At 47.7% G+C, this 27,522-nt stretch overlaps 1 protein-coding gene across 1 annotated transcript in view; it reads right to left on the bottom strand.

Annotated features, from left to right (window-relative positions):
- LOC147665015 (uncharacterized) overlaps positions 1-27,522 on the bottom strand; it is a gene marked incomplete at its 3' end in the record, with an annotated part of 55,261 nt that overhangs the window by 26,955 nt on the left and 784 nt on the right. The window contains exons 2-3 of the mRNA XM_086949818.1: positions 22,015-22,110; positions 349-518 (exon numbers count right to left, since the gene is read on the bottom strand). Coding sequence (XP_086805944.1) covers positions 349-518; positions 22,015-22,110 — 266 coding nt within the window. The remainder of the gene's footprint in view (positions 1-348; positions 519-22,014; positions 22,111-27,522) is intronic.

Genomic DNA, 27,522 nt, shown 5'->3' with positions numbered 1-27,522 from the left:
TTTTCTCAGGGAGAACCCCCACTCAAACACCCTCTTATGATGGTCTGGCTCACTCGTGACGGAACACTTATCACCAACTTTTATGCCCCACTGCTTTGAAACGTCACCAACCGCCACTGCCTGAAGGCCTTGTATAGCGGTGTGAAAAGGATCTGTGGCTTGCTGAAACATTGCTTGAACACTCAAGTGACATGCACCCGCTTTAATTAGGGCCCTGACCTGGGGTCCACTCCATGCGAAGGCTGGTGGGTGACAGGCCCAGAGTAGGAACCGGTCAGACGCCAGTACACTGTACTCAAGGCACAGACGAGCATGTAAAGGCATCAGGACGACGAGCACACTGCTTACCATTTCCAGCCTGTCTCTGAAGGTGACGAGAGAGGCCAGGTTCGCCTCACAGGACTTCTTGGCGCTCTTCCAGTCCGTCTCATTTTCTGCATAGTAGTAGCAATGTTTGTCGTAGTACATCCACACCTCAGGACACGGCTCGCGAGGCTCTCTGCTGCCACCCGCATCATCTGAAACATAAGAGGGCATTAATTCTGGAAACCGGTGCCACCTGCAAAGAGGCAGCTGTGCACAGGTGGAACAGAGCAGAGTAGACAAACAGGAACAAGCATTTGCAATGCAATAGGTCTCGCAGTTTTTTGGGGAGTTTGAGAAATTGGCATTGTAATGGAAATGTTTGTAACTTAAGATGTTTGTTTTTAGCACCTTTTATGTGCCCCCAAGTAATGTGTCTCAGCTGCCATATTGTCAGTGAACCAAGTATTTGTTTATGCTTTTGTAGAAGTGAGCATCTGGTACTTGAGGGTTAACAGATAGCGGGGTAGAGGAAGGTACGAATCCTGTTGCAGTAGCAAAAAAGTCAAAATATAAATAACTAGTCTTAAATATCACACAGCCCCTAAAAGTTACATTAATGGTGAAGCCAGTCTTCAACTATTTTAAATGGATATTTTGTTTGATGTCTCAGTCAGCCTCACTCAACTATTGTTTGAACAGCCCAAAGATCGTCGTGGTACCGAGCTTTCGATGCGGTGTAGATCAACAAATAACGTTTGCAGGAGGCAGGCATGCAACGCCCATTGGGCTCAAAGGGCTTCAGCCCCACTCCCTTCCCTTGTGTTTGTCAGCCCGAGCTGAAAAAGCTTCCCGGGCACACACACACACACATGCACCCGAGTACTTCACAGGTCTTTAACCCGTTTAGCCTGGCGCAAAATCTTCAGCGCTGCGGGCATTTCATTGCGAGGCCGTGTCGACCAACGACGTGCGCAGCACTACCGAGGTAGTGCTTGCGACGGCCGTTGGTCGACGGCAGCAGCGAATAGGTTAAAAGTCCATTTACTTGCTAACAAGGCTTTGCTGTGTCTTGACCCTTTCTTAGAGCCCCTGCATTTCCACTCTGCATATTGCTCGAAGAATCAGCCCGCCCCAAAATTTTTAGTAGCCCCCTCCGAAATTTGTCTCTAATTGCGCTGCTGGCTGTAGGTAGAGTTATCCCACATATTTGGCTAGATATTTTTGACGGAGGAGCTTGGATGGCTTTCAGAGTGTACGGATAAACAAGCCGGAAAGCAAAAACGCAAACAGAAGTCAAGCAGGAAGCAGTTGACGCCAGGTCCCAGCGGGCTTTGAACTCAAATCAATCCGGTGGAACTTCTCGGCAAATGCTGGCTTCACTTCTGGAGCACACGTGCACTTTTGGCAGCAGGAGAGGCCGCCAGGCACCGCTCTCAGAAGCAGCCAGAGCCCCCGCCAGGGAAGGGGCGCAAGGCAGGCTGAGGTACACAGTCACTCACTGAGATGACGTAAATAATTAATTTACTCTCTTAATTTCTATGCAAGTAAGTACTTAATCAATAATAACTCAGATCGGAAGAAAGAGGCAGAGTCCGTGGTGTTAGAGTTCTTAGGGTTTTATTCCTTAAAAAGGAATGGTCATGGCCAGGATATCATGTTCTGACCACCACAGGGGTGTCAGAAGGGATAGAGCGCTACATTTTGTTAACAGTACATAGCTTATATACTTATTTTACACCATTGGAAACAGTATAGAAGGCGTAACAGCTGAGAGAAGACAAGATAACAGTATACACGTGGTACAAGTGCGTGATCAAGAGGCGTGACCTAGAGGTGTGTGCTAGAAACGTCACAGGTAAGTGTCACAAAAGGGGTGGCACTAACAGGAATGTTGCAATGTCAGCAGGAATCGGAAGCTTGGATGCGCGCGCAGCTGCATGACCTGTGATGCACGTGAGACTAGAGGGTGCATGGGGACTTGACATTTACACTGACGGAAAGAGACAGAAGTCTGGCATGTCAGATCAACTTGTGCTTCTATCATATCTGGTATCTGATGTTTAGGAACTAAGCTATCTGGGCGGAAAGGTCTCTAGGGTAGAAGCTATTCTATACTTGCTGTGAGTGCGTGTATAAGCGCCTGAGTGTCTGTATGAGAAGCGTGGGGGGCATGGGCCTTCCATGGAAGCATGGCAACAAGGGCTATGAATTACTTGAATTTAGTTGCATAGAGACAGGCCGGCCCTTTGGCTCTGCAGCTGAGGAAGGATGTTTACTGAAACTGGCAGGCAGGAATGTATTTTCGGGGAGCGGAACAGATAACTCGAAGGTTATAGTCGATCTTGGCAGGCAGCAGGCTGAGCTGAGCGCGAGGGGCCGCGCTGAAAGTAAGTCAGAGTTCACGGGTACTGAGGCAGCCTGGGCAGAGGCCCTTCGAGTCAGAAGCCAGAAAAGAGGCTCGGTGGCAGAAATTCAGGGGCCTACTCAGCCAGAGCTGAAAAACGTAGAAGTACGTCACAAAAAGACGTTGGCATAGCATACTTAGGAACGGGCCATTCAACCCATTCATGGTGGGTCTGAAAGAGGACATGTTAACGGTGGACGCAAATATATTTGCGTCTTCATAGCTGGTACAGGAGGGAAGTTACATGCACTTTAACTCGTACATGGAGACGGTGGGGTACGCGCTAGGGAACATAACTTGGCCATAAAATTTATATTTCCTCATTCCCTCCTTGTTCCCTACGGACCCTTCATGATATATCAATCCTCATGAATCGATCAGTCTGTTCTTGTAACATTATTTGTTCATCTTTCTTTCTTTGACTGTTTGAGAGAAAACTGGAATGTTCAATGCATGACGTGGCACACAGTCCACATATCGCCGGCCCACACTGTAGGCACAGGCAGCAGCTGAATACTATGACAAGGCCGAAACCTAGGAAGGATAGGATCTTCCATCCCCAGGATGTTAACGTTGTCCAGAACCAACCGGACCAAGTCCAGGTGCCTGGATTCTGATGTATCTGATTTGCAATTTTATGCAGACGGGTAATAGCTTGATAGACAGATGGTGCATTTTGTGGAATGAAAACACAGCAACTTGACCCGATGACCTTACAGGCTCCACCTCTATCTGCCAAGATGACGTCAATAACAAGACGATTTTGAAGGACAACAACCCGCATAGCAGATTGCTCCTCTGTTAAGTTACCTAAGGCGGAGGCAGTTTCATGTACTACAGCTTCAAGTGTTCTAGTTAATCTACGTATTAATTTACTGTTTTGGACAGGCCCTAGAAAGAAAAAGAATCCTTTATTGAAATCAGTGTACTGTTCCCATGCCGTTTCTGTGTAGTCGACAAGTGGAATATCTCTTCTGGGTCTATTCTTTACTAGATTCGTATTTCTATGATAATCAGGGGGAGCTAGAAAAACAGGTGGCAGAAGGAATGCAATATAACAGGTACCATCCCAATCTGGAGGCAAACGTATGTATGCGGTATGACCACAAACAAAATAGGAATGGCTGATAGCTTTAAAGGATGATTTACCATGGTCACTGAATTCGACCACAGTGGTGCATTTACTATGACCTAAGTGTACTGAACCTTTCTTTCGGACACATAATTCACCAGTGACTGGTAATACTAGCATATGGGGCAGAACTGGTGCAGCTTCGGATTCAACAGTAAGGATCATGAGACTAATTGTGTAGTTACCTAACCCATATACTTCATTTTCTAGATCAGTTCCTATTCGAGTAGGGAGTCCCTCCTTATCAGGGTAACAGACGTTGAGCAGGACTAAGTTCAAGTTTCCCCAAACCCAGCCCCCATCGAAAACAGCAATATCAGGATCTAAGGAATTAATTATTTTAAACCATGCCCCACAGGAGCCATTGTGAGTGAACGGGTACGGAAAGAGGGGCAGAGCTCCCTTGTAATTCTGGTAGGGAGGGAGTCGGCCACATATCCAACAGTCTGTAGCATTGTTCGTCTGATGGGAGTGGTGTAACATACTAATGAATGTATTGTTGCGCAGCGCAAGTCTGTAAGAGAGTTCGTGTGCAGGTAATTCACTAAAAGTGTGTTCAGCAGAGACATTGTAAACAGATTGTTCACGCTTGAAAATAGGCCAGTAGATAGGTAGCAGAATACTGGCAATAATAATTAGAACACTTAGGAAAAACATTATTAACAACGTCACTATACAGTGACTACGCAATGATTTGCAGTATGTATTTCTTTTAACTTGTCTCTCTCTCTCTCTCTCTATCTCGATCTAGAGGATACATGTCAGAAACTATTTAACCGATTCACCTAGGGGAGGACTTAAACAATTAAACTGTCTGACTTGCTAGATCGGAGTTTCATACGGTATTCTTCTTGGGGAGTTTTTTCTCGTTCGGATACTGTAAAGTCTTTTTTCTCAACACAGTCTTTGGTGGGGGTGGACGAGTCTCGATCAGGTTTCAGTCCACAAAATTTCTTCACATGACTCGTATGGACCCACCCCTTTCTCCCCTCAATCTTCACGGCGGTCCTCGTGGTGAGAAGGACGGTCTTCGGAGATTTCCAGCGGGGCTCCAGCGGATTTTTCCGGTCGAAATTCCGGACGAGTACCAGGTCCCCAGGACGGACCTCGTGCGGCTTTACATCAGTGTTGTCAGGGAAGGCTGCGGCAACCTGTGAATGACATGATTGGAGTGCAGACATCAAGGAGGCAAGGTAATCTGTCAACATATTACAATCGACATCAGTTATTTTCTTCGGAATGGGCGTCCCCCACATATTCGGTGGTCTGCCAAAAACCACTTCGTACGGGGATAGCCCTGATCTCGAGTGGGCGACCATCCTCATGTAGAATAGTGCCACTGGCAGGGCGACTATCCAGTCGACCCCTTTTTCCTGACATATCTTGGCAAGACGTATTTTTAGTGTCTGATTATGCCTTTCTACAAGGCCTGCTGCTTCAGGATGTCGGACACAATGGAATTTCCACTGGTAACCTAACAGTAAAGAAACCTGCTTCATTAACTCGGACGAGAATGGCTGTCCGTTATCTGAGTATACGACACGGGGCAAACCGTACCGTGGGAAGAATTCACGAACCAACTGTCTGGCAGTGGTCGGAGCAGTGTAGTCTGGAACTGGGTATGCTTCGGTCCAACGGGACAGAGCACAAACAATTACAAGGACATACTTGAATCCTCGACAACTGTTCATCTGGATATAATCCATCTGGAGGACTTCAAAAGGGTGATCGGGAGGATGAAATCCACCTTGCTCTACAGGGACGCTTTTACCTGGATTGAACTGACAACAGATCATGCAAGTACGCACTTTCTGTTTGGCTGCTGCTCGTAAGTGTTTATTGCTCCAGAGATTTTGTAAACTGTCTAACATCGCTTTCTCTCCTAGATGTGCCGGGCTATGTGCTGTATTAATCATGACTTGAACCATAGAGTCAGGGAGAAACCATGTAGATTTTCCCTTCGTCATCCAACCTTGATCTGTCTGGATCCCTCCTAGTTCAGTCCATTTCTTTATTTCATCTGGGGTAGCGTGTGTCTGGATATCGATTACGTCTAGGGTGGGATCTCTAACTGCCATACACTTTGTCGGTACTATTGTCCTTGTCACATCAGTAATCTGGGTGTGAGTCAGTGCTGTATGTTTTGCTGTCTGGTCTGCCAGGTCGTTACCCTGGGAAACAGAATCTGTAACTTTAGTATGTGCTTTACACTTCATGACTGATATGCCCGAGGGCAAATGTATTGCTTCTAACAGTGCTTGAATGAGGGGACCATGTTGTATCTTGGCCCCATGAGAGGTCAGGAAACCTCGTTCTTGCCAGAGGACTCCGAAGTCGTGTACAACTCCGAATGCGTAACGGGAATCAGTGTATATGTTAACATTCTTGTTCTTGGCTAGAATACAAGCTCGGGTCAGAGCGATGAGCTCTGCTGCTTGAGCAGACAGTGTGTCAATACGATGTGTTTCTTTAACTTCAGTTTCAGTGGTCACGGCATACGCGGCCACTAATTCTCCTGTACTTGTTCTCATGCATGAACCGTCCACATAAAGTGTCAGGTCTGGATTTGTCAATGGGACATCTGTTAAGTCTTGTCGTGGCTTTGTTACTGCATTAATGATTTCTATACAATCATGCTGGGCCGGATCTGTCATAATTGTAGGTAACAGTGTTGCGGGGTTCAAGATGCTGCAGCGTCTGATTTCTATGTGTGGCTGGAATAGTGTTAATTCATAACCTGTCAATCGTGCTATAGTTAAGTGCTGAGTCTGGGTTCTGTTTAACAAAACCTCTACAGAGTGTGGTACTTGAACTGTTAACTGATGACCTAAAACAATTGAGTCGCTTTGTCTGATTGCTAATGCTGTTGCTGCTACTGACTTTAAGCACGCAGGGAGTGCCTGGGCTACTGAATCCAATGTACTTGAGAAATAAGCGCAAGGCTTATGTGAACCTGCTTGATCTTGGGTGAGGACAGACAACGCTGTACCATCACGTTCTGTAACGAAAAGTGTAAACGGTTTGCTGTAACATGGTGTCGCTAAAACTGGTGCTTGGCATAATGCTTTCTTTAATTCTTCAAAAGCTTGTGTGTGTTCCTGAGTCCAAGGGAGGGCAGTCGAAGTTGCTGCCTCTTGTGTCGTTAACTGGATGAGTGGTTTAGCTAGGAATGCATATTGAGGAATCCATTGTCTGCAGTATGAGGTGAGGCCTATGAAGGCCCGCACTTCCTTTTGTGTCTGGGGTTGCGGCATATTTACAATTAACTGAATGCGATCGGGAGTGAGCTGTCTCCCCACTTTGGACAGCAAGTGACCCAAATACACAACTTGCTGAACACAGAATTGTAGCTTCGAAGGGGACACCTTGTGCCCCTTGCGGCTAGGAAATGTAAAACTGTCAGTGATGCTTTTTCACATTCGGGCTCACTTCGTGCGGTGATCAGTAGATCATCGACGTATTGCAGTAAAGCGGTGTTAACTGGCATTTGAATACAATCTAGTTGTCTTTTCAGTGCTTGACTATAGATGCTGGGGCTTTCTGTGAATCCTTGAGGTGCGCGTGAAAATTTGAAGCTGCGTCCATTTAAACTGAATCCGAAGAGATATTGGCTCTCTGGATCAATAGGCACGCTGAAGAAGGCGTTCTTGAGGTCAATTACAGTAAAGAACGTTGCTTCTGAATCAATGGCAGTCAATAGGGATGAGATATCAGGGACCACAGGATACTGTGGTACAATGCATTTATTTAATTCTCGAAGATCAATCACCAGCCGATATACTGGCGGTGCATTGGGATCAGTACGTTTAAGAATCGGAATGATGGGTGAATTACAGACATTGGAGTCGGTCTCGACGACCACTCCTTGGGCAATGAGCTCGTCAATGATTTTCAGTAAAGCCACTACAGCATCGGGTGGTAACTTGTATTGTCTGATTCTGGGTAATACAACTCCTGTTTTGAGTGTAACGCGGTACGGAGTGATATGCATGCAACCTACATCAGTTGGGCCTCTTGCCCACAAGTAATCTGGTACACTTTTCAATCTGACATCGAATTCTCGCAAAACATAATGACCCTTGAAATCCCGCAGAAAGAGTCTAACTCCCTCCGGGGAACAGCATATTATAGCTCCTAGAGCCTTCAACGTTTTAATTCCTAACAGATTTTCTGGACATGATTTTGTAAGTAACAAGTCTGTAACACGCGATAATGGACCCACAGCCAGGGGAACTGGTTCTGATACCTCATTTACAATAGGCTGTCCTGAAAAACCAAGGGAAACATTCTGTGAGCCTGAGAGGGGTGCCCCTGGGACTTCATCATGGCTGATCGTAGTGCGACTTGCCCCTGTGTCAATTAAAAACTTTCTGTCTTTTCCCAATACTTGACTGTGTACATAAGGACCTTCTTGATCTACAGGAATCTCAATAAGAGGCAAGCCACCTTCCCTCTCTAGGCTGTTTCATGTATATCGGGAATATTCGGGATAAGCGGACTGGGCATACTGATACATCTGTTGTGAAACTTGCTGAGACGCGGCAATGGGCTGTGGCTGTGGTATCGCTACTGTCTGTGCTGGAGTCGAAGAAGCATGCATAGGCTGTGTATTCTGTGTATTCTGTGAAGACTGATGCTGGTTATGGTCTTGTCTAGGTGGATGCGGTCTTTCTTTAGTTTTACCTGTCGCTATGTTATGTTTCAGGACTGGGCATTCATGTACGTAGTGACCTGGCTGCTTGCAATAATTGCATGTCCCTTTAACGGGAGCTGCGTTGTGACTTGTCTGGGTCGTACCCTTTCTGTGACTGTCGGCTGGGACCGTCTGTGCTACTAACATTTTCATCTTCGTGTCTTTCATACGTTTCTGTTCCTGATCTTGTTCTTCTCTAATTCTATTCTGATGGTATTGTAACATCTGTAACATCTGTGATGGCGTGTTTGCTTGCCATGTACTCTCGACCTTGTATACACGGTTTTTAACTAACGGTAGGGAATTCTCCACTAACTTTGATACAAAAAGATGCGGGTACGACTCGCTACTTGGTTTGAGGCCACTATTAATAATAAAACATTTCTCGAATCTTGAATAGAAGTCACTAGTATCTTCATCATGTTTCTGTTTACAGGACGAGATGGTGTCCCAATCTTCCTTTCTAGTTGTCAATAATCTGGGCAGAACCTGTACTATCAAACCTGGTAATGCTTTAGTTTTGTCCCCAAGGCCTACCCCCGGGACCCGTTTTCTTTCTTCCTCCTCTATTTCTGCCCATGCAATCTTTGTGTCCCCCACCTCCCATTCCTTTTCTTTTAATTTCTCGAAGATACCCGTGGGTAATAGTACCTTTAACATTTTCATAATGTCATCATATGTGTAATCCCCCATCAGTAACATGTCTTTAAGCTCTCTGTGAAAACCTGCAGGGTCTTTATCATGGCACGGGACTAGTTTCTTCATTTCTAACAGTTCTAATTTAGTCAGAGGCGTGTGTACATACACGCGTTTCAAGACACGATCCTCACCCATAACAGGGTGCACTTCTCGTAAGGGGTTCTGACTTTCAACGCCACTCAGGCGTTGCATGTGATACATTTTCCTTTCTGGGGGCGGGGCGGGAACATATTCAGAGCTTACAAAGGTATTATATCTGTGTCGTTGTTCTAGAATTATTTGAATTAATTTGGTGCTTAAGCCTCTCCATCTATCCATGAGTAGTGCTTCTAGTGTTTCGTGTAAGGGACCTGGATCAGAATAATGTTTTCTGTATTTGATGAGAAGGTGCTGAATCATGTATACACCTGCTAATTTCTGTTCGTCGGGGGAGAGGTTCAGAAATGTCTGCGCCACTGTGTCATCGTTATATATGTCTGCATTTTCGGCCCATGATACAGCTGATCGGGCTAGTTCTTGTTCATCCATAGAATTGAGTACATGGTACCCAACTCGATCTCGAAGCCTTTTATCGGTTTCCTGGAACTGATGCTCAGCAGAATTCGGATTTGTCAAGGCAGAGAAGAAAACTCTCTTGCTCTCTGGACGGATACCCTTCCTAAGGTAAGTTCCCTTACCTACATATGCTATGGTGCCTGCAGTCTTTTCTGGTTCTTCAGATTCTTCTTCCTCCTCAGAGGAAGCTTTGTCTTTCTCCTTTTGGTGTACCTCTATTACTGTTTTTCTTATTTTGCTGTACATAGTGGCTATGCAATTCTGTTTGTCATGTTTTCCATCGGCTATATTTTGACCCCACTTGTTCAGTGCATCTAATTCACTCTGATCTGTTCCAGGCCTATCTCGTTCTCTTATTAGACAGTTTATGAAAAATCGTAGTATCTGTGCTTGTATGTCAACTTTCTGGTTTTCCATGGCATTCTTGATGCTATCAGGGTCTTTCCCTGTCTGTACAAACTCGTATATCCTGTCTAGACGGTCCTTCATTCCTACATAGCTTAGCAAGATATCAGTAGCAGATCTTAACCGTAGTGATGCCAATATCATTAGATCGTCTTTACCGGGTACTGGATCGTATCTACAAACTGAAATGTTTTCCTTGAATGCGTCCAAGCGGGATAAGTGAGGAGACCTGAACGTGAGGGGACTCTGTATATCTCTGACATTTAATCTGTGTGTCAATGGCGGGGTCCGAGGACCCGCGGTCGCACCCCCTGAAGCGGAGGTTTGGGTATCATCTCTGTGTGCAGTCTGTATTTGAATTTGTCTTTTAGTAGTATCTGGTAAACGTGGTTTCAGTAGATCTGTTTTAGGTGCTGGAAGTGGCGGGGCTGGCGGAACAGGGGAAGTCTGTTGCGGTACCGGCGAAGCATGATCTGGGGGCGGAGTGCCATCCCCGTCTCTGTCAGTAGGCAGGGCACGAACAGGCAGATTGGTGTAAGCTGGAGCTACATCTTCTAGATAGGAATTCAGGAATATATCTTTAGTGGTCTTATGCATTACTTTAGTTGGGACCAGTGGTGGCGGCAGATTTTTCGGTATTTCTGAAATGGCGTCAGGTGTACCCTCGGCCATAAGATACATGCCGTTTACTTGGCTATTTCGGATGCGATCTATTTGTTCTGTTTTTACTCGGATTCCTTCAGTAACTAATTCATTTTCTTGAGCTTTATCTGATTCTCTAAGTCTGTCTTCTCTACGGAGTGCTCTTTCAGCACGTTTATGTGATTCCTTACGCCAAAATTCTATGGCGTCTTTCTGAGATTGTCTGGCTTTCTTTTTCCGTAATGCCTCCTCGACCTTCACGATGCACTCGGCATCCCATGTTCCATTAACTGGCCATCTGTGTCTCTCGTCTAGGTGCTTTGTATAATCGGTCCATAATTCTAGATACAATATGGCATCTATGCCATGCTTATTATACATAAAGTTACCTGGAGTGTCCCTAGGGGGGATAGGAATCTCTTCCTCTAACATCCCTTTCCTAGTTCCTATCTGCTTTAACTTGTTGAAAAACGGCATTTTGCCTACTTGATTCTGAATGCGCGGTCCTTGATACTTAATTCTGAATATAACTAGTTATACGAGAAAACACAATAATACACATAAAACGGTCACATTCATACCACGACATTAATCACATGAAAAAACATTGGAGACATAGATGATTACCCCCTATACCGGATGTACTGCTAAACAGTACAGATACACTGGTGTAACAGTGCAGAAATTCAGAAATTCGGAATACTAGATATACTGCTAAACAGTACAGATACACTGCCTAAAAACAGTGCAGACCGGACTTGTGTACCCAAACCCGTCTAGATACGTCCCAGCAATGGTACTCACCGGGAAGCACGGAAACAGAAGGCCTCGGAAAACTCGACTGGGCTCGACTCGAAACTTCGGAAAACTTCGGGAAAACTTCGGAAAACTTCGGAAAACTGGTGGGCCTCTTGACACCTCGGACCTTGTTTCTTTCGGCTAGGCTCTGGTCGGGATCCTCCGCACTCCTCACCGCCTCGTCTGGGCACTGATCGCAGTCTTCGTCACCTCCGTGGGTCAGAGGGAGATGCAGGAAATCCTGCCGGTACGCGTATGGTCCATCTAACTGATGGCAGGGGACAGAGCTTGCAATGCGCCAACCGGCGCGTGAGGTGGGGGAGGGGTCCCTATTCGGGCGCCAAATGACGTAAATAATTAATTTACTCTCTTAATTTCTATGCAAGTAAGTACTTAATCAATAATAACTCAGATCGGAAGAAAGAGGCAGAGTCCGTGGTGTTAGAGTTCTTAGGGTTTTATTCCTTAAAAAGGAATGGTCATGGCCAGGATATCATGTTCTGACCACCACAGGGGTGTCAGAAGGGATAGAGCGCTACATTTTGTTTAACAGTACATAGCTTATATACTTATTTTACACCATTGGAAACAGTATAGAAGGCGTAACAGCTGAGAGAAGACAAGATAACAGTATACACGTGGTACAAGTGCATGATCAAGAGGCGTGACCTAGAGGTGTGTGCTAGAAACGTCACAGGTAAGTGTCACAAAAGGGGTGGCACTAACAGGAATGTTGCAATGTCAGCAGAAATCGGAAGCTTGGATGCGCGCGCAGCTGCATGACGTGTGATGCACGTGAGACTAGAGGGTGCATGGGGACTTGACATTTACACTGACGGAAAGAGACAGAAGTCTGGCATGTCAGATCAACTTGTGCTTCTATCATATCTGGTATCTGATGTTTAGGAACTAAGCTATCTGGGCGGAAAGGTCTCTAGGGTAGAAGCTATTCTATACTTGCTGTGAGTGCGTGTATAAGCGCCTGAGTGTCTGTATGAGAAGCGTGGGGGGCATGGGCCTTCCATGGAAGCATGGCAACAAGGGCTATGAATTACTTGAATTTAGTTGCATAGAGACAGGCCGGCCCTTTGGCTCTGCAGCTGAGGAAGGATGTTTACTGAAACTGGCAGGCAGGAATGTATTTTCGGGGAGCGGAACAGATAACTCGAAGGTTATAGTCGATCTTGGCAGGCAGCAGGCTGAGCTGAGCGCGAGGGGCCGCGCTGAAAGTAAGTCAGAGTTCACGGGTACTGAGGCAGCCTGGGCAGAGGCCCTTCGAGTCAGAAGCCAGAAAAGAGGCTCGGTGGCAGAAATTCAGGGGCCTACTCAGCCAGAGCTGAAAAACGTAGAAGTACGTCACAAAAAGACGTTGGCATAGCATACTTAGGAACGGGCCATTCAACCCATTCATGGTGGGTCTGAAAGAGGACATGTTAACGGTGGACGCAAATATATTTGCGTCTTCATAGCTGGTACAGGAGGGAAGTTACATGCACTTTAACTCGTACATGGAGACGGTGGGGTACGCGCTAGGGAACATAACTTGACCATAAAATTTATATTTCCTCAGAGAGGGAGAGGAGTTTAAGGGAAAATAACAAAACAGATGCATAAAGCCTGCACCAGGCCGCGCTGCTCCGCTCGGACCCAAAAGAGTCGGGCTAGAGAGCTTAAACTGAGCACATAGGATTGTTCAATGTCACATGGAATCACAAGCATTTGCAATGCAATAGTTCTTGAATTTATTAGAGTTTAAGCTACTGACACTGTAAATGACAAGAACTTAAATCATCGCAAATGCAAGACCTATTGCATTGCAAATATTTTTTGTTTCCATCTCCCATAAGGACTGGCCGTCCTACATGTATTGTTAGTCTGTAGGCTTTAATTACAGCCTCCAAGCACTATTTTGTTTAAATGGTTTTATCCTGCCTATTGTTGGGCAGGACATGCTCTCTCCTGACGCTTTATTTTTTATGTGAGAGTTAATGGAAAATGAGTGTGAGAGTTAATGAAAAATGCACACAGAAGGCTTCTCAGAGATGCCCCCTGAAAAACGACCTACCACTAGGGTCCAGGCTGAGTGGCTGCTCCCCAGCTGCCACCACCAGACATGTTTCTGGACTGCTGGGTCGAGAGCCTGCTGCTCTCGGGGGTCGGAAACAATGCACATCCTGTCACGAGGTGGCAAGCCTCCTCCCCCCACGATGGGTAGGATCCACGAAGGGGAAGCTTCAAAGGCTTAACGCCTTTGTGAGCTTCCCCAGGCCCTTTGCTTCTTCCAGCAACTGGTCCCCACCGGTTCTGACTCACACTTTGGGTGGGAGAATCAGCGGGACAACCAAGTGAGGAAGGGAGGTGTGCCCACCTCTGCCAACCCCACCCCTCAAGTGGGGGAGTCGAGGTGAAGCACAACTCTCAGTCCCTGTCATCTTGCTGATGGGGGGACCCAGCCAACTAGAGAGAGGCATATGTCTTCCTCCCACTGGAGGGTGGCATAATAAGTGGTGTACCTACCCCAAGGAAGGGACCCATTGGTACCACGCTTTACTTACCTGTAATGCCCCTAAATTTAGTATTTAGGGGCACCCCTGAACCTTGACCCCCTCAGACAAGAAAAGACCAAGAAAAAGAACAAGAGAAGAAGGCCCAAAGAGCCTGCTGACTAAGAAGAGGACGATGCCTACTGACTTTGAACTAGCCCTACCGGCCTGTCCCCACCTCAAACCTGCTACAGCAAATTTCCGGTGTGTCCTGCAGCCAGCAGCCCTCAAGAACCTGGAGGAACAGCCCTGCCTTCCCAGAAAAGACTTTGTCTCCCGTGAGCACCGGATTTGCTCAGCCCCAGACTCTGGCTCCGACTGGATCCGCGAGTCTGCACCACTCTGAACCAGATGCCCACTGCCGAGTTAGATTGGCCCAACACCACAAGCAGGTCTCCCCGTCGATCCTGACCAGAGATCCAGTGATCCCTGACCTGCCTCAAGTCTCCAATTGACGCCTGCAGCCCAAATCCAGAGGGTCTGCGACCAGGAGCTGGTAAGAAGATCAGACCCTAAAAGACACCCCTGCACCTGACGCCCCACGGCCTTGGGTGGCCCAACCCATGGTGTCCAGCCAACCCCCAGTATCCCAGCTTACCTCTCCAAGTGATGGTCATACCCAGAAGACCTTCGTCCCGAGCCTGAAGTGCGTTTGCAAACCAGAGAATCCCCATTGAAAGTTACAGGGCACCCAACGCCAAACAGGCACCCTGCACCGGCCGCCCTAGTGTCACTGAGGGTGTTACTTTGGTGCTATCTTGAACCCCCATTTGCCCTGAGCTAAAGTCCAGGAGCTTTGCTCCCACAACCTTGTGGCCTGCTTGTCAGCAACGATCAACCAGAGGCCCCCTATCCCCGTTGGATAACATTGGGCCTCAGCACTCTGCACCCGGCCTCCCTAGAGCCGCTGAGGGTGCTTTGAGAGTGCATACTCGACCCTGAGTCTAACCCCAGAAAACCCACTCCCACAACAAAGTACTTACCTGTTAACCGATAATACTATTTCCTCCCATACAATATCATTGACTGTTGGCTGTGAAAAAGTTTTGAGGTGTGAAGTTTGAAAATCTATAAAAGTCTATACCATTGTGTACAAATAACAAAAAAGCATGTACTTACATTTATCCAAGAAATGTCTCAGTGTAGTATCCAGGTATACTACAATGTATAAGAAAAGTAATCTGCAAAGTAATTTACATTCACTACTACTGAAAAGTCATTATAAGCGTATATGTACAATATTTCAAAGTATTGCAATACCAGTGCTATTACGGTAACCAAAGCAAATGATACATATACAACTACAATTCAACTGTATTGTTACTGCAAAGTATAAACCACTTACCTTTGTCAGGCTTGCTTGGTTCTAAGAAATAAAATAACGTAATTTTTTTTATGCAAACAAAATTGTTCTGAGTTCAGTCTTTGAGTGTGTGACATCATTTGCTGATTGAGTGTGTACAACAAATGCTCAACACTACCCTCTGATAAAGCCTTACTACTCGCCCATACTACTACAAATAGAGAGTAAGGTGCTGTCTGCTTTTACCTCTGCCTACCTTTGGAGTTCCACTGGACTCTGTGCACACTATACCACACTTTGATATAGTATATACAGGTCCAGGTTCCTACACTGGCTCACTACATAAGCATTTGCAATGCACTAGGTATCACATTACTGAAAGTATGAGCTATTGGCGTTGCATTATTTGCAATGCGAATACCTCAAACTATCAGTATTGCGAGATCTATTACATTGCAAATGCTTGTTTGTTCAGCTGAAGCACAGGCTCAGGCCTGCCGGTATTTAATTAGAAGGTTACGTGTGAATGTTCAACCTGCTGAGTCGTCTGGTCATCCACAAATACCAAGGTACTCGGGGCAAGTTCTGAGGAAAAGAAGGGCGCCTGGTTAAAGAGCATGCCACACTGCCCAAAAAAACAAAAGGAAGGCGCGCAGCCACTGTAGTTAAAGTGTGCTGCACTGCCAAAGTAAAACAAATAATAATGTGGATGAAAAGGTGGACTGCACCCGACTGCACATAGGGTCTGCATGCACGTTGCTCCTCGTACCCACAGCAATACTCCATGGGAGTGAACTTTTCAGAAAAGGTGAGACCTGCACCCCCCATTAGCGATTTTGAAATGACGCATGCAAAAGCCAATCCAAAGCGCGGGAGGAGTCAGACCCCACAAAGTACAGACAACAGATCGCCTAACATCCCCGTATCCCAGCGCTGTCGAGGCTCGACCTAATGAGTGCAGTGAGTTCATGTCTCGTTTATCCTGAGGTCTAGATCTTTTGTTTGATAGCATTTTAGTTCAAGTTGTAACAAAAAGCACATTTCGGCCAATGGACCTTTTCTAAAAAACTGAATATATGAGCAAAACAAGGAACAAAAAAAAATAAGTAAAATGCATCTACAATAAATGGGATAGATTAATAGATCACAATAGAAATATATTACAACAACTGGATGGTCAAACAAAATAGGGAGAGATGTGATGGTAAATAAAGGGTGGACTGGGGACAGAGAATACTCAATCTCACAAGGTGGTGATGTTTCCAGTACGAGGATGTGGTGTTTTTCTTGTGGCATGAGGGGTTCACTTTCTGAAGGACCAATGGTGGGTGAGCTTTCAGCAGGGGGTCCCTTAGACAGAGCAGGTCTATGGGACTTACCATGATTGAGACATGTGCTGAGTTATGGCAGTGAATCAAAACAAGAGTCTTTCAAGGAGTCCATCCTGACATGCAACCTGGAACAGGGGGCATCGGGGTGACGAGGAGATGCATCTGTCCCGCCTTCCATCTGGATGAATATATTGGGTCCAGTAGGGTATTGGCACCCTCGCTGCATTTTGTCAATGTGACAAGAAAATAAGTGGAGTGTAGTCAATTGGATTTACCCCAGACAACAACCTCACCCAAGATGGCCTGTGACCAGCTCTCGCTTCTAAAGAAAGTGAAACAACTTCTAGAAATCAATGTCTCTCACCTACCGGTGGATGGAAAGCCCGGTCCTATGTCCTCCCAGACTCCACATGGACCGCTTTTAAAAGCATCTTCCAGGGCATGAAGAAATATGACCACATTCATGGCTCATCACCCTGCTGAGGAATGCATGAAGTAGGTGTATCTCACTACTATGGAGAGAAATCATTTGTGCAGATGTTGGGTCCACAGTGCATGGGCAGCAGTAATGGGGTAACTGTAGGCAGGAAATATACTTGTGTTGGTCGACCACCAAGCACCATGCATCCACTAATAACTAGATGTATTCCTCCTAGAAGGTGGAATCAATAAATCAGTATTGTTAGACCTGGCATCCTTGGCGTGGTTTCCCCCTAGCTTTTTGCCTCTACCTCCTGTATTTTTGATGCTGTGCTGGATTTCGTTTTTGCTGGTTTAGATGCGTTGGGCACTTTGCCACTGCTATTCAGTGTCAAAGTGCAAGTGCTCCCCGGGTAAATTGTTTGTCAAGGGATATGGCACCATCGTTGCCCCCTTGACAGAGCTCACTTCCAAGAAGCAGCCCAGGAAAGTGAATTGGACCGCAGCCTGCCAAACTGCTTTTGATGCCCTAAAGATGGCCATGTGCACAGCACCGGTGCTAAAGGTACCTGACTTCTCCAGTGAGTTCATAGTGCAGACAGACGCTTCAGAGCATGGTGTGGGAGCAGTACTCTCACAGATCAACGGCGAGTGCTGGGACCAACCTGTAGCTTTTATTAGTAGGAGGCTACTCCCCAGGGAACAGAGGTGGAGTGCAATTGAAAGGGAAGCTTTTGCAGTGGTCTGGGCTCTGAAGAACCTGAGGCCCTACCTGTTTGGGACTCCCTTCCGTGTTCAGACAGACTACAGGCCCCTCAGATGATTAATGCAGATGAGTGGTGAGAACCCAAAACTGTTGAGGTGGTCCATCTCCCTACAGGGAATGGACTTTTCGGGGGAATACCGCCCTGGCACAGAACACACCAATGCTGATGGGGTGTCCAGGTTTTTCCGCCTTAGTGAAGAGAACTCCCAAGAGGGTAGGTATTTCTCCCCAGTTTCAGCTGGAGGGGACACATGTTAGACCTGGCATCCTTGGCGTGGTTTCCCCCTATCATTTTGCCTCTACCTCCTGTATTTTTGATGCTGTGCTTGATTTAGTTTTTGCTGGTTTAGATGCGTTGGGCACTTTGCCACTGCTGTTCAGTGTCAAAGTGCAAGTGCTCTCTGGGTAAATTGTTTTTGTGATTGGTTATCCATGATTGGCATATTTGTATTACCAAGTAGTCCCTAGTAAAGTTCACTGAGAGTGCCAGGGCTGGTGATTCAAATGCTACTAGTGGGCCTGCAGCACTGATTGTGCCACCCACAAGAGAAGCCCTAAAATGGTGTCTCAGGCCTGCCACCGCAGTGCCTGTGTGCAGTCTGTGAACTGCCATGTCCTCCTGGTCAGGCCTAACCCTTCCCTTTGTGTACACATTGGTCACCCCTATGGAAGTGGCTCCTGTTCGACAAGCACTGAATGCCACTACTTCAGCCCCCATTGAGCACCATTATTTCTCCCTTCCCTATCATTAACAGCAGCACAGAATGTCCTACCTCAATAATACGTTCATTCAGATGTTGCATCACACCCATAATGCTACAAACACTACAAACTGTTGGGTGTGTAGAATGATGCCAGCTCATCAGAAAAAGGGAGGAACACCTTTCATTCCTCTACTGTTTTCACACAATGGCTCTTGTCAAGCTTGGTTCGCATTGCTGTGGGCTTCTGAAGTTGCTAATATCACCTATGCTGATGTAGGCAGACTAAATTTCCGGCTATATTAAGTGTGTTACCCTGATGAGGAAGGAGATCCACAGGCAAAAGGAACTGTATGGGAGATCGAGGAGTATCGCCGAGGAAATTCCCCCATACCGCTATGTTTTCCCAAACACCTGAACATCCAAGGGAAATGGACCACCTGTTATAGCTGTTACTAGAGCCCGAGCAGACTTGTGTGTAAATAGTGTTGGAAATATTCCTGTGGGGAAGAGCGACTGTATCCTGGTACTGAACATTACTGGGGCGAATAACAGTAGCTTTATGTCATCCCACAATACTTTCTTCGTCTGTGGGAGGAAAGGATACTACCATCTACCAATTGGATGGTCAGGAACTTGCTATGTGTCCTTTTTGTTACCACCTTTGTTTTAGCCCATGCATGTTATCACAAGGACTATAGACTGTTTAATGACATTTCCAAGAATCGATATAAGAGGACAATAAATCATGAAGAGGTGGATCAGACTGACACTGCACTGCAGCAGTATGTGGACTTTAATTTGGGATTGTTCTTCTTTGTTGGTGCCGCTTTGAAGAGCAGGAAATCAGATGCCTAACACGTGTCGTAGAGGCTGTGACCATCCAGACAGCTATGGCTCTTGGAAACATCACAGAAGAACTGCAAATTGCAAGAATTGTGGCACTTCAAAATAGAATGGTCCTTGATGTTGTGTTAGCTGACCGTGGTGGTGCATGTCGCATCATCGGGAGCAGTTGCTGTGTTTATATCCCGGATCACGCCCCTTCAGTTTTCAATGCAATCTCTAAACTGCATAAAATCGCTACGGAGATTCACCCTGATACTGGAACATGGACTTTAACCGGTTGGCTATGGACAGTATTTGTTTCCTGGGGCTGGAAACTATTGACAATCTTATGTTTCTTCTTTGCAATCCTACTATTATGTTGCTTATGTCCATCTGTATCACTGCTTGTATACCTATCAAACGCAACATTAAGAATGTAAACGCCCAATATGTATTAAACCAAGAAGTTAATCAAATGATGTTTATTGATGTACAAGATGTTCTCTTTGGTCCTTGTAAATCATCGATGTCTTCAGCTAATGCTAAAAGGGTCATCTGTCGAAACTTGGCAGAGATTACTGTTAGCATGATCTGAAGCCATTTTGTTTTATGGCATTCATTTTAAGACATGTGTTTGCCATGTTCTTCCCCGCCTTCGCTCTTGCCTGCTTCTCTATTATGCCAGAGTCATCATCTATAGTTAGCTCCTGCAGCACTGAACCTGAGTACTGCGCATGCTCAGAGAAGTTTTAGCTGTTAAGATGCACCTGTCATGTATTTAACTGTCAGGCTATTTTAACTGATGTCAGCAGTGTTATAGCGCCTCCCCTTTTGTTGACTAAGCGATTCTCATGTATCCATGTATGTGCAAATCTATTTGTGTGTACACTTGTATTGCCTCTTTTTTAACCTCCATGCTTACACTGCACTTACTACAGTAAGTAAGGCCCATGGTTTCTGTACTCCATGTGCCACCTCATACATTGCCTGAGGGTTCTGTATCGATGTAGTTCCACTCACGAGTCCTATTAAAATACTTTCTTGATATTACAGTTTCCGTGCTCATCTCTACTTTGTCAGTCTAAAGGACCAGTGCTCAAAAGGGCGAACCCCTGCACCAGGTGGGCTTCTTGAAAGGCTCACCCCAACAACTGGAGTGCAAAGATTGCAATTTTCAGAGGAACAACGAAATATATGTGGAAAGCCTCAAGTGGACTCCTAATATTCTATACTTTGGGCAGGAAGGATTGACTCATCAGCGATTTAATACAAGAGCCAAGACTTCACTCGCTAAGTACCTTGCAGTAAGGAAAACATGCTGTTGCACTGTTTAAACAAGCAGTACATTAAACTTTTAATGACGGTGCTGAACAATAACGACATCATTGGAAACAATGACAAGCTGTCGCCATTGCGCAAAGGCAGCCGCTTGTCTAAATTTGCATTGAGCTTTCACTTTACAATAGCTGCCACCCCACACAGCACTCGCATTGTGGGGCGGCAGCTATTGTTAAAGTGAAAGCGCGATGCAAAAATAAACATGCGGCCACCATTGCAAAAATAGTGCTTACCGACTAATGACGGGAACAGGGTAATACTGCAAGTAAAAGATCCAGTCCTGATGGGCGGTCACAAAGGGAGACAGGGCGGTAAAAAGGCGGGACTAAGAAGACACATATTGAATCGGAAACCAGCGTTTACCAAAGACAATGACACTAGCCAATGAAAAATATGGGTGGGGCTTCAACGGCACTTCCAATTCTAACCCTACAGCAGCATGCCACCCAAAGTGAACAGCGCATGTGCTGCAATGCTAGACTCGACCTAAAAAGGGCAGAATGGGATTGACTGACATTCCAAAGATCAATATTAAAAGGTATCCTTTTGCACATGCAAGAGCAACAAGCATAGTCTAAAGATAACAGAAATGTCTATTATATGCACCAAGAAAATTTGGATGCCTTTAAATGTTTGCCCCTAGCTCCACCCCAAACCACACCCTCTGGCCCGCCCCCTAGCCCACAGTGTAACTTGGTGAGTACCTGCACTTATTTTTTCCATTTAAAGCACTGCTGGACATGGAACTATTCAGATTCATTCTACTGAGGGCCGGAGCGGGCAGGGTCACCCTTGGAGAAGGTTTGTGACTGGTCTCTTCCTGGGTATTATTGGACTCTACCATACCCCGGGCCCGCCTTACTGCATAAATAAACATGTCTCTCCCCATGTGCAAAGGGACTCTAAAACGTACCGCATAAAAATAAAAAAAACACGCCGGCACTGCCAATGCTCCTGGTGGTTGCATACAAGACTGTTTTGCACACAACTTTTCTTTGCATTTTGAGCATGTGCAGTTCTGACGTCACTTCAGACTTGCGCAGAAGCCATATTTCTGGGCACACCTTGCTCCACTTTACACTCAAGTTATGAAACTACACATTATAGTTAATGCTACAAAAAGGCAACTTTCACCCACATCAGCACTTACTTAGTAAGTTGTAGAACCACAGGCCACAGACGATCACCAGGATGAGAGCCAACAGTCCTGAGAGCCTCTTCCAGCTCACGAGCGTCCGCCACTGACCTGAAAACAAGGAGCAGCAGAGACGTCAAGAGACCACATGGGGCCAGCTTATTACTGCTATAATTATAGCATTATTATCATTCTTAATTATTATTTGCATCGTAAAACAAGCTGCGAAGTCCCTGCTCCAAGTTGCAACAACTCATGCATGGGCGCTGGAGGGGGCAGTGCAGGTTGTACAGACTGCTGGGTTCCTTCAAATGTCTTGGCATTAGTGGGGGAGGGAAAGGTGGAGATGTGCGCCTAGAGACAAAGATGCTGTGTGGTGTGCGCCTAGAGACAAAGATGCTGTGTGCTGTGCGCCTAGAGGCAAAGATGCGGTGTGCTGTGCGCCTAGAGACAAAGATGCTGTGTGCTGTGCGCCTAGAGACAAAGATGCGGTGTGCTGTGCGCCTAGAGACAAAGATGCGGTGTGCTGTGCGCCTAGAGACAAAGATGCAGTGTGCTGTGCGCCTAGAGACAAAGGTGCTGTGCGCCTAGAGACAAAGATGCGGTGTGCCTAGACACAAAGATGCTGTGTGCTGTGCGCCTAGAGACAAAGATGCTGTGTAATGTGCGCCTAGACACAAAGGTGCTTTTCCCCATAGAGACAAAGATACTGTGTGCTGTGTGCCTAGACACAAAGGTGCTGTGCGCCTAGAGACAAAGAGGCTGTGTGCTGTGCACCTAGACACAAAGATGCGGTGTGCTGTGCGCCTAGAGACAAACACGCTGTGTGCTGTGCGCCTAGACACAAAGGTGCTTTTCCCCATAGAGACAAAGATACTGTGTGCTGTGCGCCTAGAGACAAAGAGGCTGTGTGCCTAGACACAAAGATGCTGTGTGCTGTGCGCCTAGAGACAAAGATGCTGTGTGCTGTGCGCTTAGACACAAAGATGCTGTATGATGTGCGCCTAGAGACAAAGAAGCTGTATGCTGTGCGCCTAGACACAAAGATGCTGTGCGCCTAGACACAAAGATGCTGTGCGCCTAGACACAAAGATGCTGTGCCCCTAGAGACAAAGATGCTGTGCCCCTAGAGACAAAGATGCTGTGTGCCTAGAGACAAAGATGCTGTGTGCTGTGCGCCTAGAGACAAAGATGTGTGCTGTGCGCCTAGACACAACGATGCTGTGTGCTGTGCGCCTAGAGACAAAGATGCGGTGTGCTGTGCGCCTAGAGACAAAGATGCTGTGTGCCTAGAGACAAAGATGCTGTGTGCTGTGCGCCTAGAGACAAAGATGCGGTGTGCTGTGCGCCTAGAGACAAAGATGCGGTGTGCTGCGCTCCTAAACGATTTACAAAAAGGGGGTGGTGATGAACAGAGTGTCTGAGTTAAACAGACCACTCTTACCCAGTCCAAAGATCAGGGCTTGATCCATCACCGTTATTTATCTCACTGCCCCATCCCAGCTCAGAACCTGGCTATATGCAAATCAGTCCGTCCCTGGCCCAGTGCATCATGGGAACAGGGCAGACTAAACTACCAAGCCAATTCTTCACCAGAAAGGAGACAAGCTACCGGGGACCGGTTTCTGGCATTTCAGCCTTCTTCGGCCCGGCTTGCTTGAATCCTGATGGAGCAGTGAGAAAGGGCCTCATGTCTGAGTATACCCTGCCACACCTATAGTGGCCAAAAACGATTTACAAAAAGGGGGTGGTGATGAACAGAGTGTCTGAGTTAAACAGACCACTCTTACCCAGTCCAAAGATCAGGGCTTGATCCATCACCGTTATTTATCTCACTTCCCCATCCCAGCTCAGAACCTGGCTATATGCAAATCAGTCCGTCCCTGGCCCAGTGCATCATGGGAACAGGGCAGACTAAACTACCAAGCCAATTCTTCACCAGAAAGGAGACAAGCTACCGGGGACCGGTTTCTGGCATTTCAGCCTTCTTCGGCCCGGCTTGCTTGAATCCTGATGGAGCAGTGACAAAGGGACTCATGTCTGAGTATACCCTGCCACACCTATAGTGGCCAAAAACGATTTACAAAAAGGGGGTGGTGATGAACAGAGTGTCTGAGTTAAACAGACCACTCTTACCCAGTCCAAAGATCAGGGCTTGATCCATCACCGTTATTTATCTCACTGCCCCATCCCAGCTCAGAACCTGGCTATATGCAAATCAGTCCGTCCATGGCCCAGTGCATCATGGGAACAGGGCAGACTAAACTACCAAGCCAATTCTTCACCAGAAAGGAGACAAGCTACCGGGGACCGGTTTCTGGCATTTCAGCCTTCTTCGGCCCGGCTTGCTTGAATCCTGATGGAGCAGTGTGCTGTGCGCCTAGAGACAAAGATGCTGTGTGCTGTGCGCCTAGAGACAAATATGCGGTGTGCTGTGCGCCTAGAGACAAAGATGCGGTGTGCTGCGCTCCTAAAGACAAAGATGCTGTGTGCTGTGCGCCTAGAGACAAAGATGCTGTGTGCTGTGCGCCTAGAGACAAAGAAGCTGTGTGATGTGCGCCTAGAGACAAAGAAGCTGTGTGATGTGCGCCTAGAGACAAAGAAGCTGTGTGCTGTGCGCCTAGAAACAAAGATGCTGTGTGCCTAGACACAAAGATGCGGTGTGCTGTGCGCCTAGAGACAAAGATGCTGTGTGCTGTGCGCCTAGAGACAAAGATGCTGTGTGCTGTGCGCCTAGAGACAAAGATGCTGTGTGCCTAGAGACAAAGAAGCTGTGTGATGTGCGCCTAGAGACAAAGAAGCTGTGTGATGTGCGCCTAGAGACAAAGATGCTGTGCGCCTAGACACAAAGATGCTGTGTGCTGTGAGCCTAGAGACAAAGATGTTGTGTGCTGTGCGCCTAGAGACAAAGATGCTGTGTGCTGTGCGCCTAGACACAAAGATGCTGTGTGCTGTGCGCCTAGACACAAAGATGCTGTGTGCTGTGCGCCTAGACACAAAGATGCTGTGTGCTGTGCGGCTAGAGACAAAGATGCTGTGTACTGTGCGCCTAGAGACAAAGATGCTGTGTACTGTGCGCCTATACACAAAGATGCTCAGACATACAGGCACATCCCTCTGAGGCCAAAGACTCCCTCAGACCTACAGGCACATCCCCCTGAGGCCAAAGACATCCTCGGCCATGAGACCTACAGGTACACCCCTCTAAGGCCAAAGATAGCCCTCTGCCCTGAGGGACTACAGGCACAACCCTCTGAGGCCAAAGACACCCTCAGCCCTCACACCTACAGGCACATCCCTCTGAGGCAAAAGACACCCTCGGTCCTACGACCTACAGGCACACCCCTCTGAGGCCAAAGACACCCTCAGACCTACAGGCACATCCCTCTGAGGCTAAAGACACCGTCAGCCCTCAGACCTACAGGCACACCCCTCTGAGGCCAAAGACACCCTCAGACCTACAGGCACATCCCTCTGAGGCCAAAGACACCCTCCGACCTACAGGCACCTCCCTCTGTGGCCAAATACACCCTCAGCCCTGAGAACTACAGGCACAACCCTCTGAGGCCAAAGACACCCTCAGCCCTAACACCTACAGGCACATCCATCTGAGGCCAAAGACACCCTCGGCCCTGAGACCTACACGCACAACCCTCTGAGGCCAAAGACACCCTCAGCCCTAACACCTACAGGCACATCCATCTGAGGCCAAAGACACCCTCGGCCCTGAGACCTACAGCCACAACCCTCTGAGGCCAAAGACACCCTCAGCCCTAACACCTACAGGCACATCCATCTGAGGCCAAAGACATCCTCGGCCCTGAGACCTACAGCCACAACCCTCTGAGGCCAAAGACACCCTCAGACCTACAGGCACCTCCCTCTGTGGCCAAAGACACCCTCGGGCCTGAGACCTACAGGCACATCCCTCTGAGGCCAAAGACACCCTCGGGCCTGAGACCTACAGGCACATCCCTCTGAGGCCAAAGACACCCTTCACCCTGAGACCTACAGGCTCACCCCTCTGACGCCAAAGACACCCTTCGCCCTGATACCTACAGGTACACCCCTTAGAGGCCAAAGACACCCTCGGCCCTGAGACCTACAGGCACACCACTCTGAGGCTAAAGACATCCTTCGCCCTGAGACCTACAGGCTCACCCCTCTGAGGCCAAAGACACCCTTCGCCCTGGGACCTACAGGCACACCCCTTAGAGGCCAAAGACACCCTTAGCCCTAACACCTACAGGCACATCCATCTGAGGCCAAAGACACCCTTGGCCCTGAGACCTACAGGCACACCCCTCTGAGGCCAAAGACACCCTCGGCCCTGAGACCTACAGGCACATCCCTCTGAGGCCAAAGACACCCTTCACCCTGAGACCTACAGGCTCACCCCTCTGACGCCAAAGACACCCTTCGCCCTGATACCTACAGGTACACCCCTCTGAGGCCAAAAACACCCTTCGCCCTAACACCTACAGGCACATCCATCTGAGGCCAAAGACACCCTTGGCCCTGAGACCTACAGGCACACCCCTCTGAGGCCAAAGACACCCTCGGCCCCGAGACCTACAGGCACACCCCCCTGTTGCCAAAGACACCCTCAGCCCTAACACCTACAGGCACATCCATCTGAGGCCAAATACACCCTTGGCCCTGAGACCTACAGGCACAACCCTCTGAGGCCAAAGACACCCTCGGACCTGAGACCTACAGGCACATCCCTCTGAGGTCAAAGACACCCTCAGACCTCCAGGCACATCCCTCTGAGGCCCGAGACACCCTCGGCCCTCAGACCTACAGGCACATCCCTCTGAGGCCAAAGACACCCTCGGCCTTAAGACCTACAGGCTCATCCCTCTGAGGCCAAAGACACCCTCAGCCCTACAGGCACCTCCCTCTGAGACCAAAGACAACCTCGTCCCTGAGACCTACAGGCACATCTCTCTGAGGCCAAAGACACCCTCAGACCTACAGGCTCATCCCCCTGAGGCCAAAGACATCCTCGGCCATGAGACCTACAGGTACACCCCTCTAAGGCCAAAGATAGCCCTCTGCCCTAAGGGACTACAGGCACAACCCTCTGAGGCCAAAGACACCCGCAGCCCTCACACCTACAGGCACAACCCTCTGAGGCAAAAGACACCCTCTGCCCTAAGACCTACAGGCACACCCCTCTGAGGCCAAAGACACCCTCAGATCTACAGGCACATCCCTCTGAGGCCAAAGTCACCCTCGGCCCTGAGTCCTACAGGCACATCCCTCTGAGGCCAAAGACACCCTCGGCCCGGAGACCTACAGGCAAATCTCTCTGAGGCCAAAGACACCCTCAGCCCTACAGGCACCTCCCTCTGAGACCAAAGACAGCCTCGTCCCTGAGACCTACAGGCACATCTCTCTGAGGCCAAAGACACCCTCAGACCTACAGGCACATCCCCCTGAGGCCAAAGACATCCTCGGCCATGAGACCTACAGGTACACCCCTCTAAGGCCAAAGATAGCCCTCCACCCTGAGGGACT

This window comes from Lissotriton vulgaris, unplaced genomic scaffold (assembly GCF_964263255.1).
Source record: "Lissotriton vulgaris unplaced genomic scaffold, aLisVul1.2 SCAFFOLD_2061, whole genome shotgun sequence".
In the NCBI taxonomy this organism is placed as follows: Eukaryota; Metazoa; Chordata; class Amphibia; order Caudata; family Salamandridae; genus Lissotriton; species Lissotriton vulgaris.
Note: the sequence above shows the minus strand (reverse complement) of the source record. Positions and strands in the feature narration are given on the sequence as shown.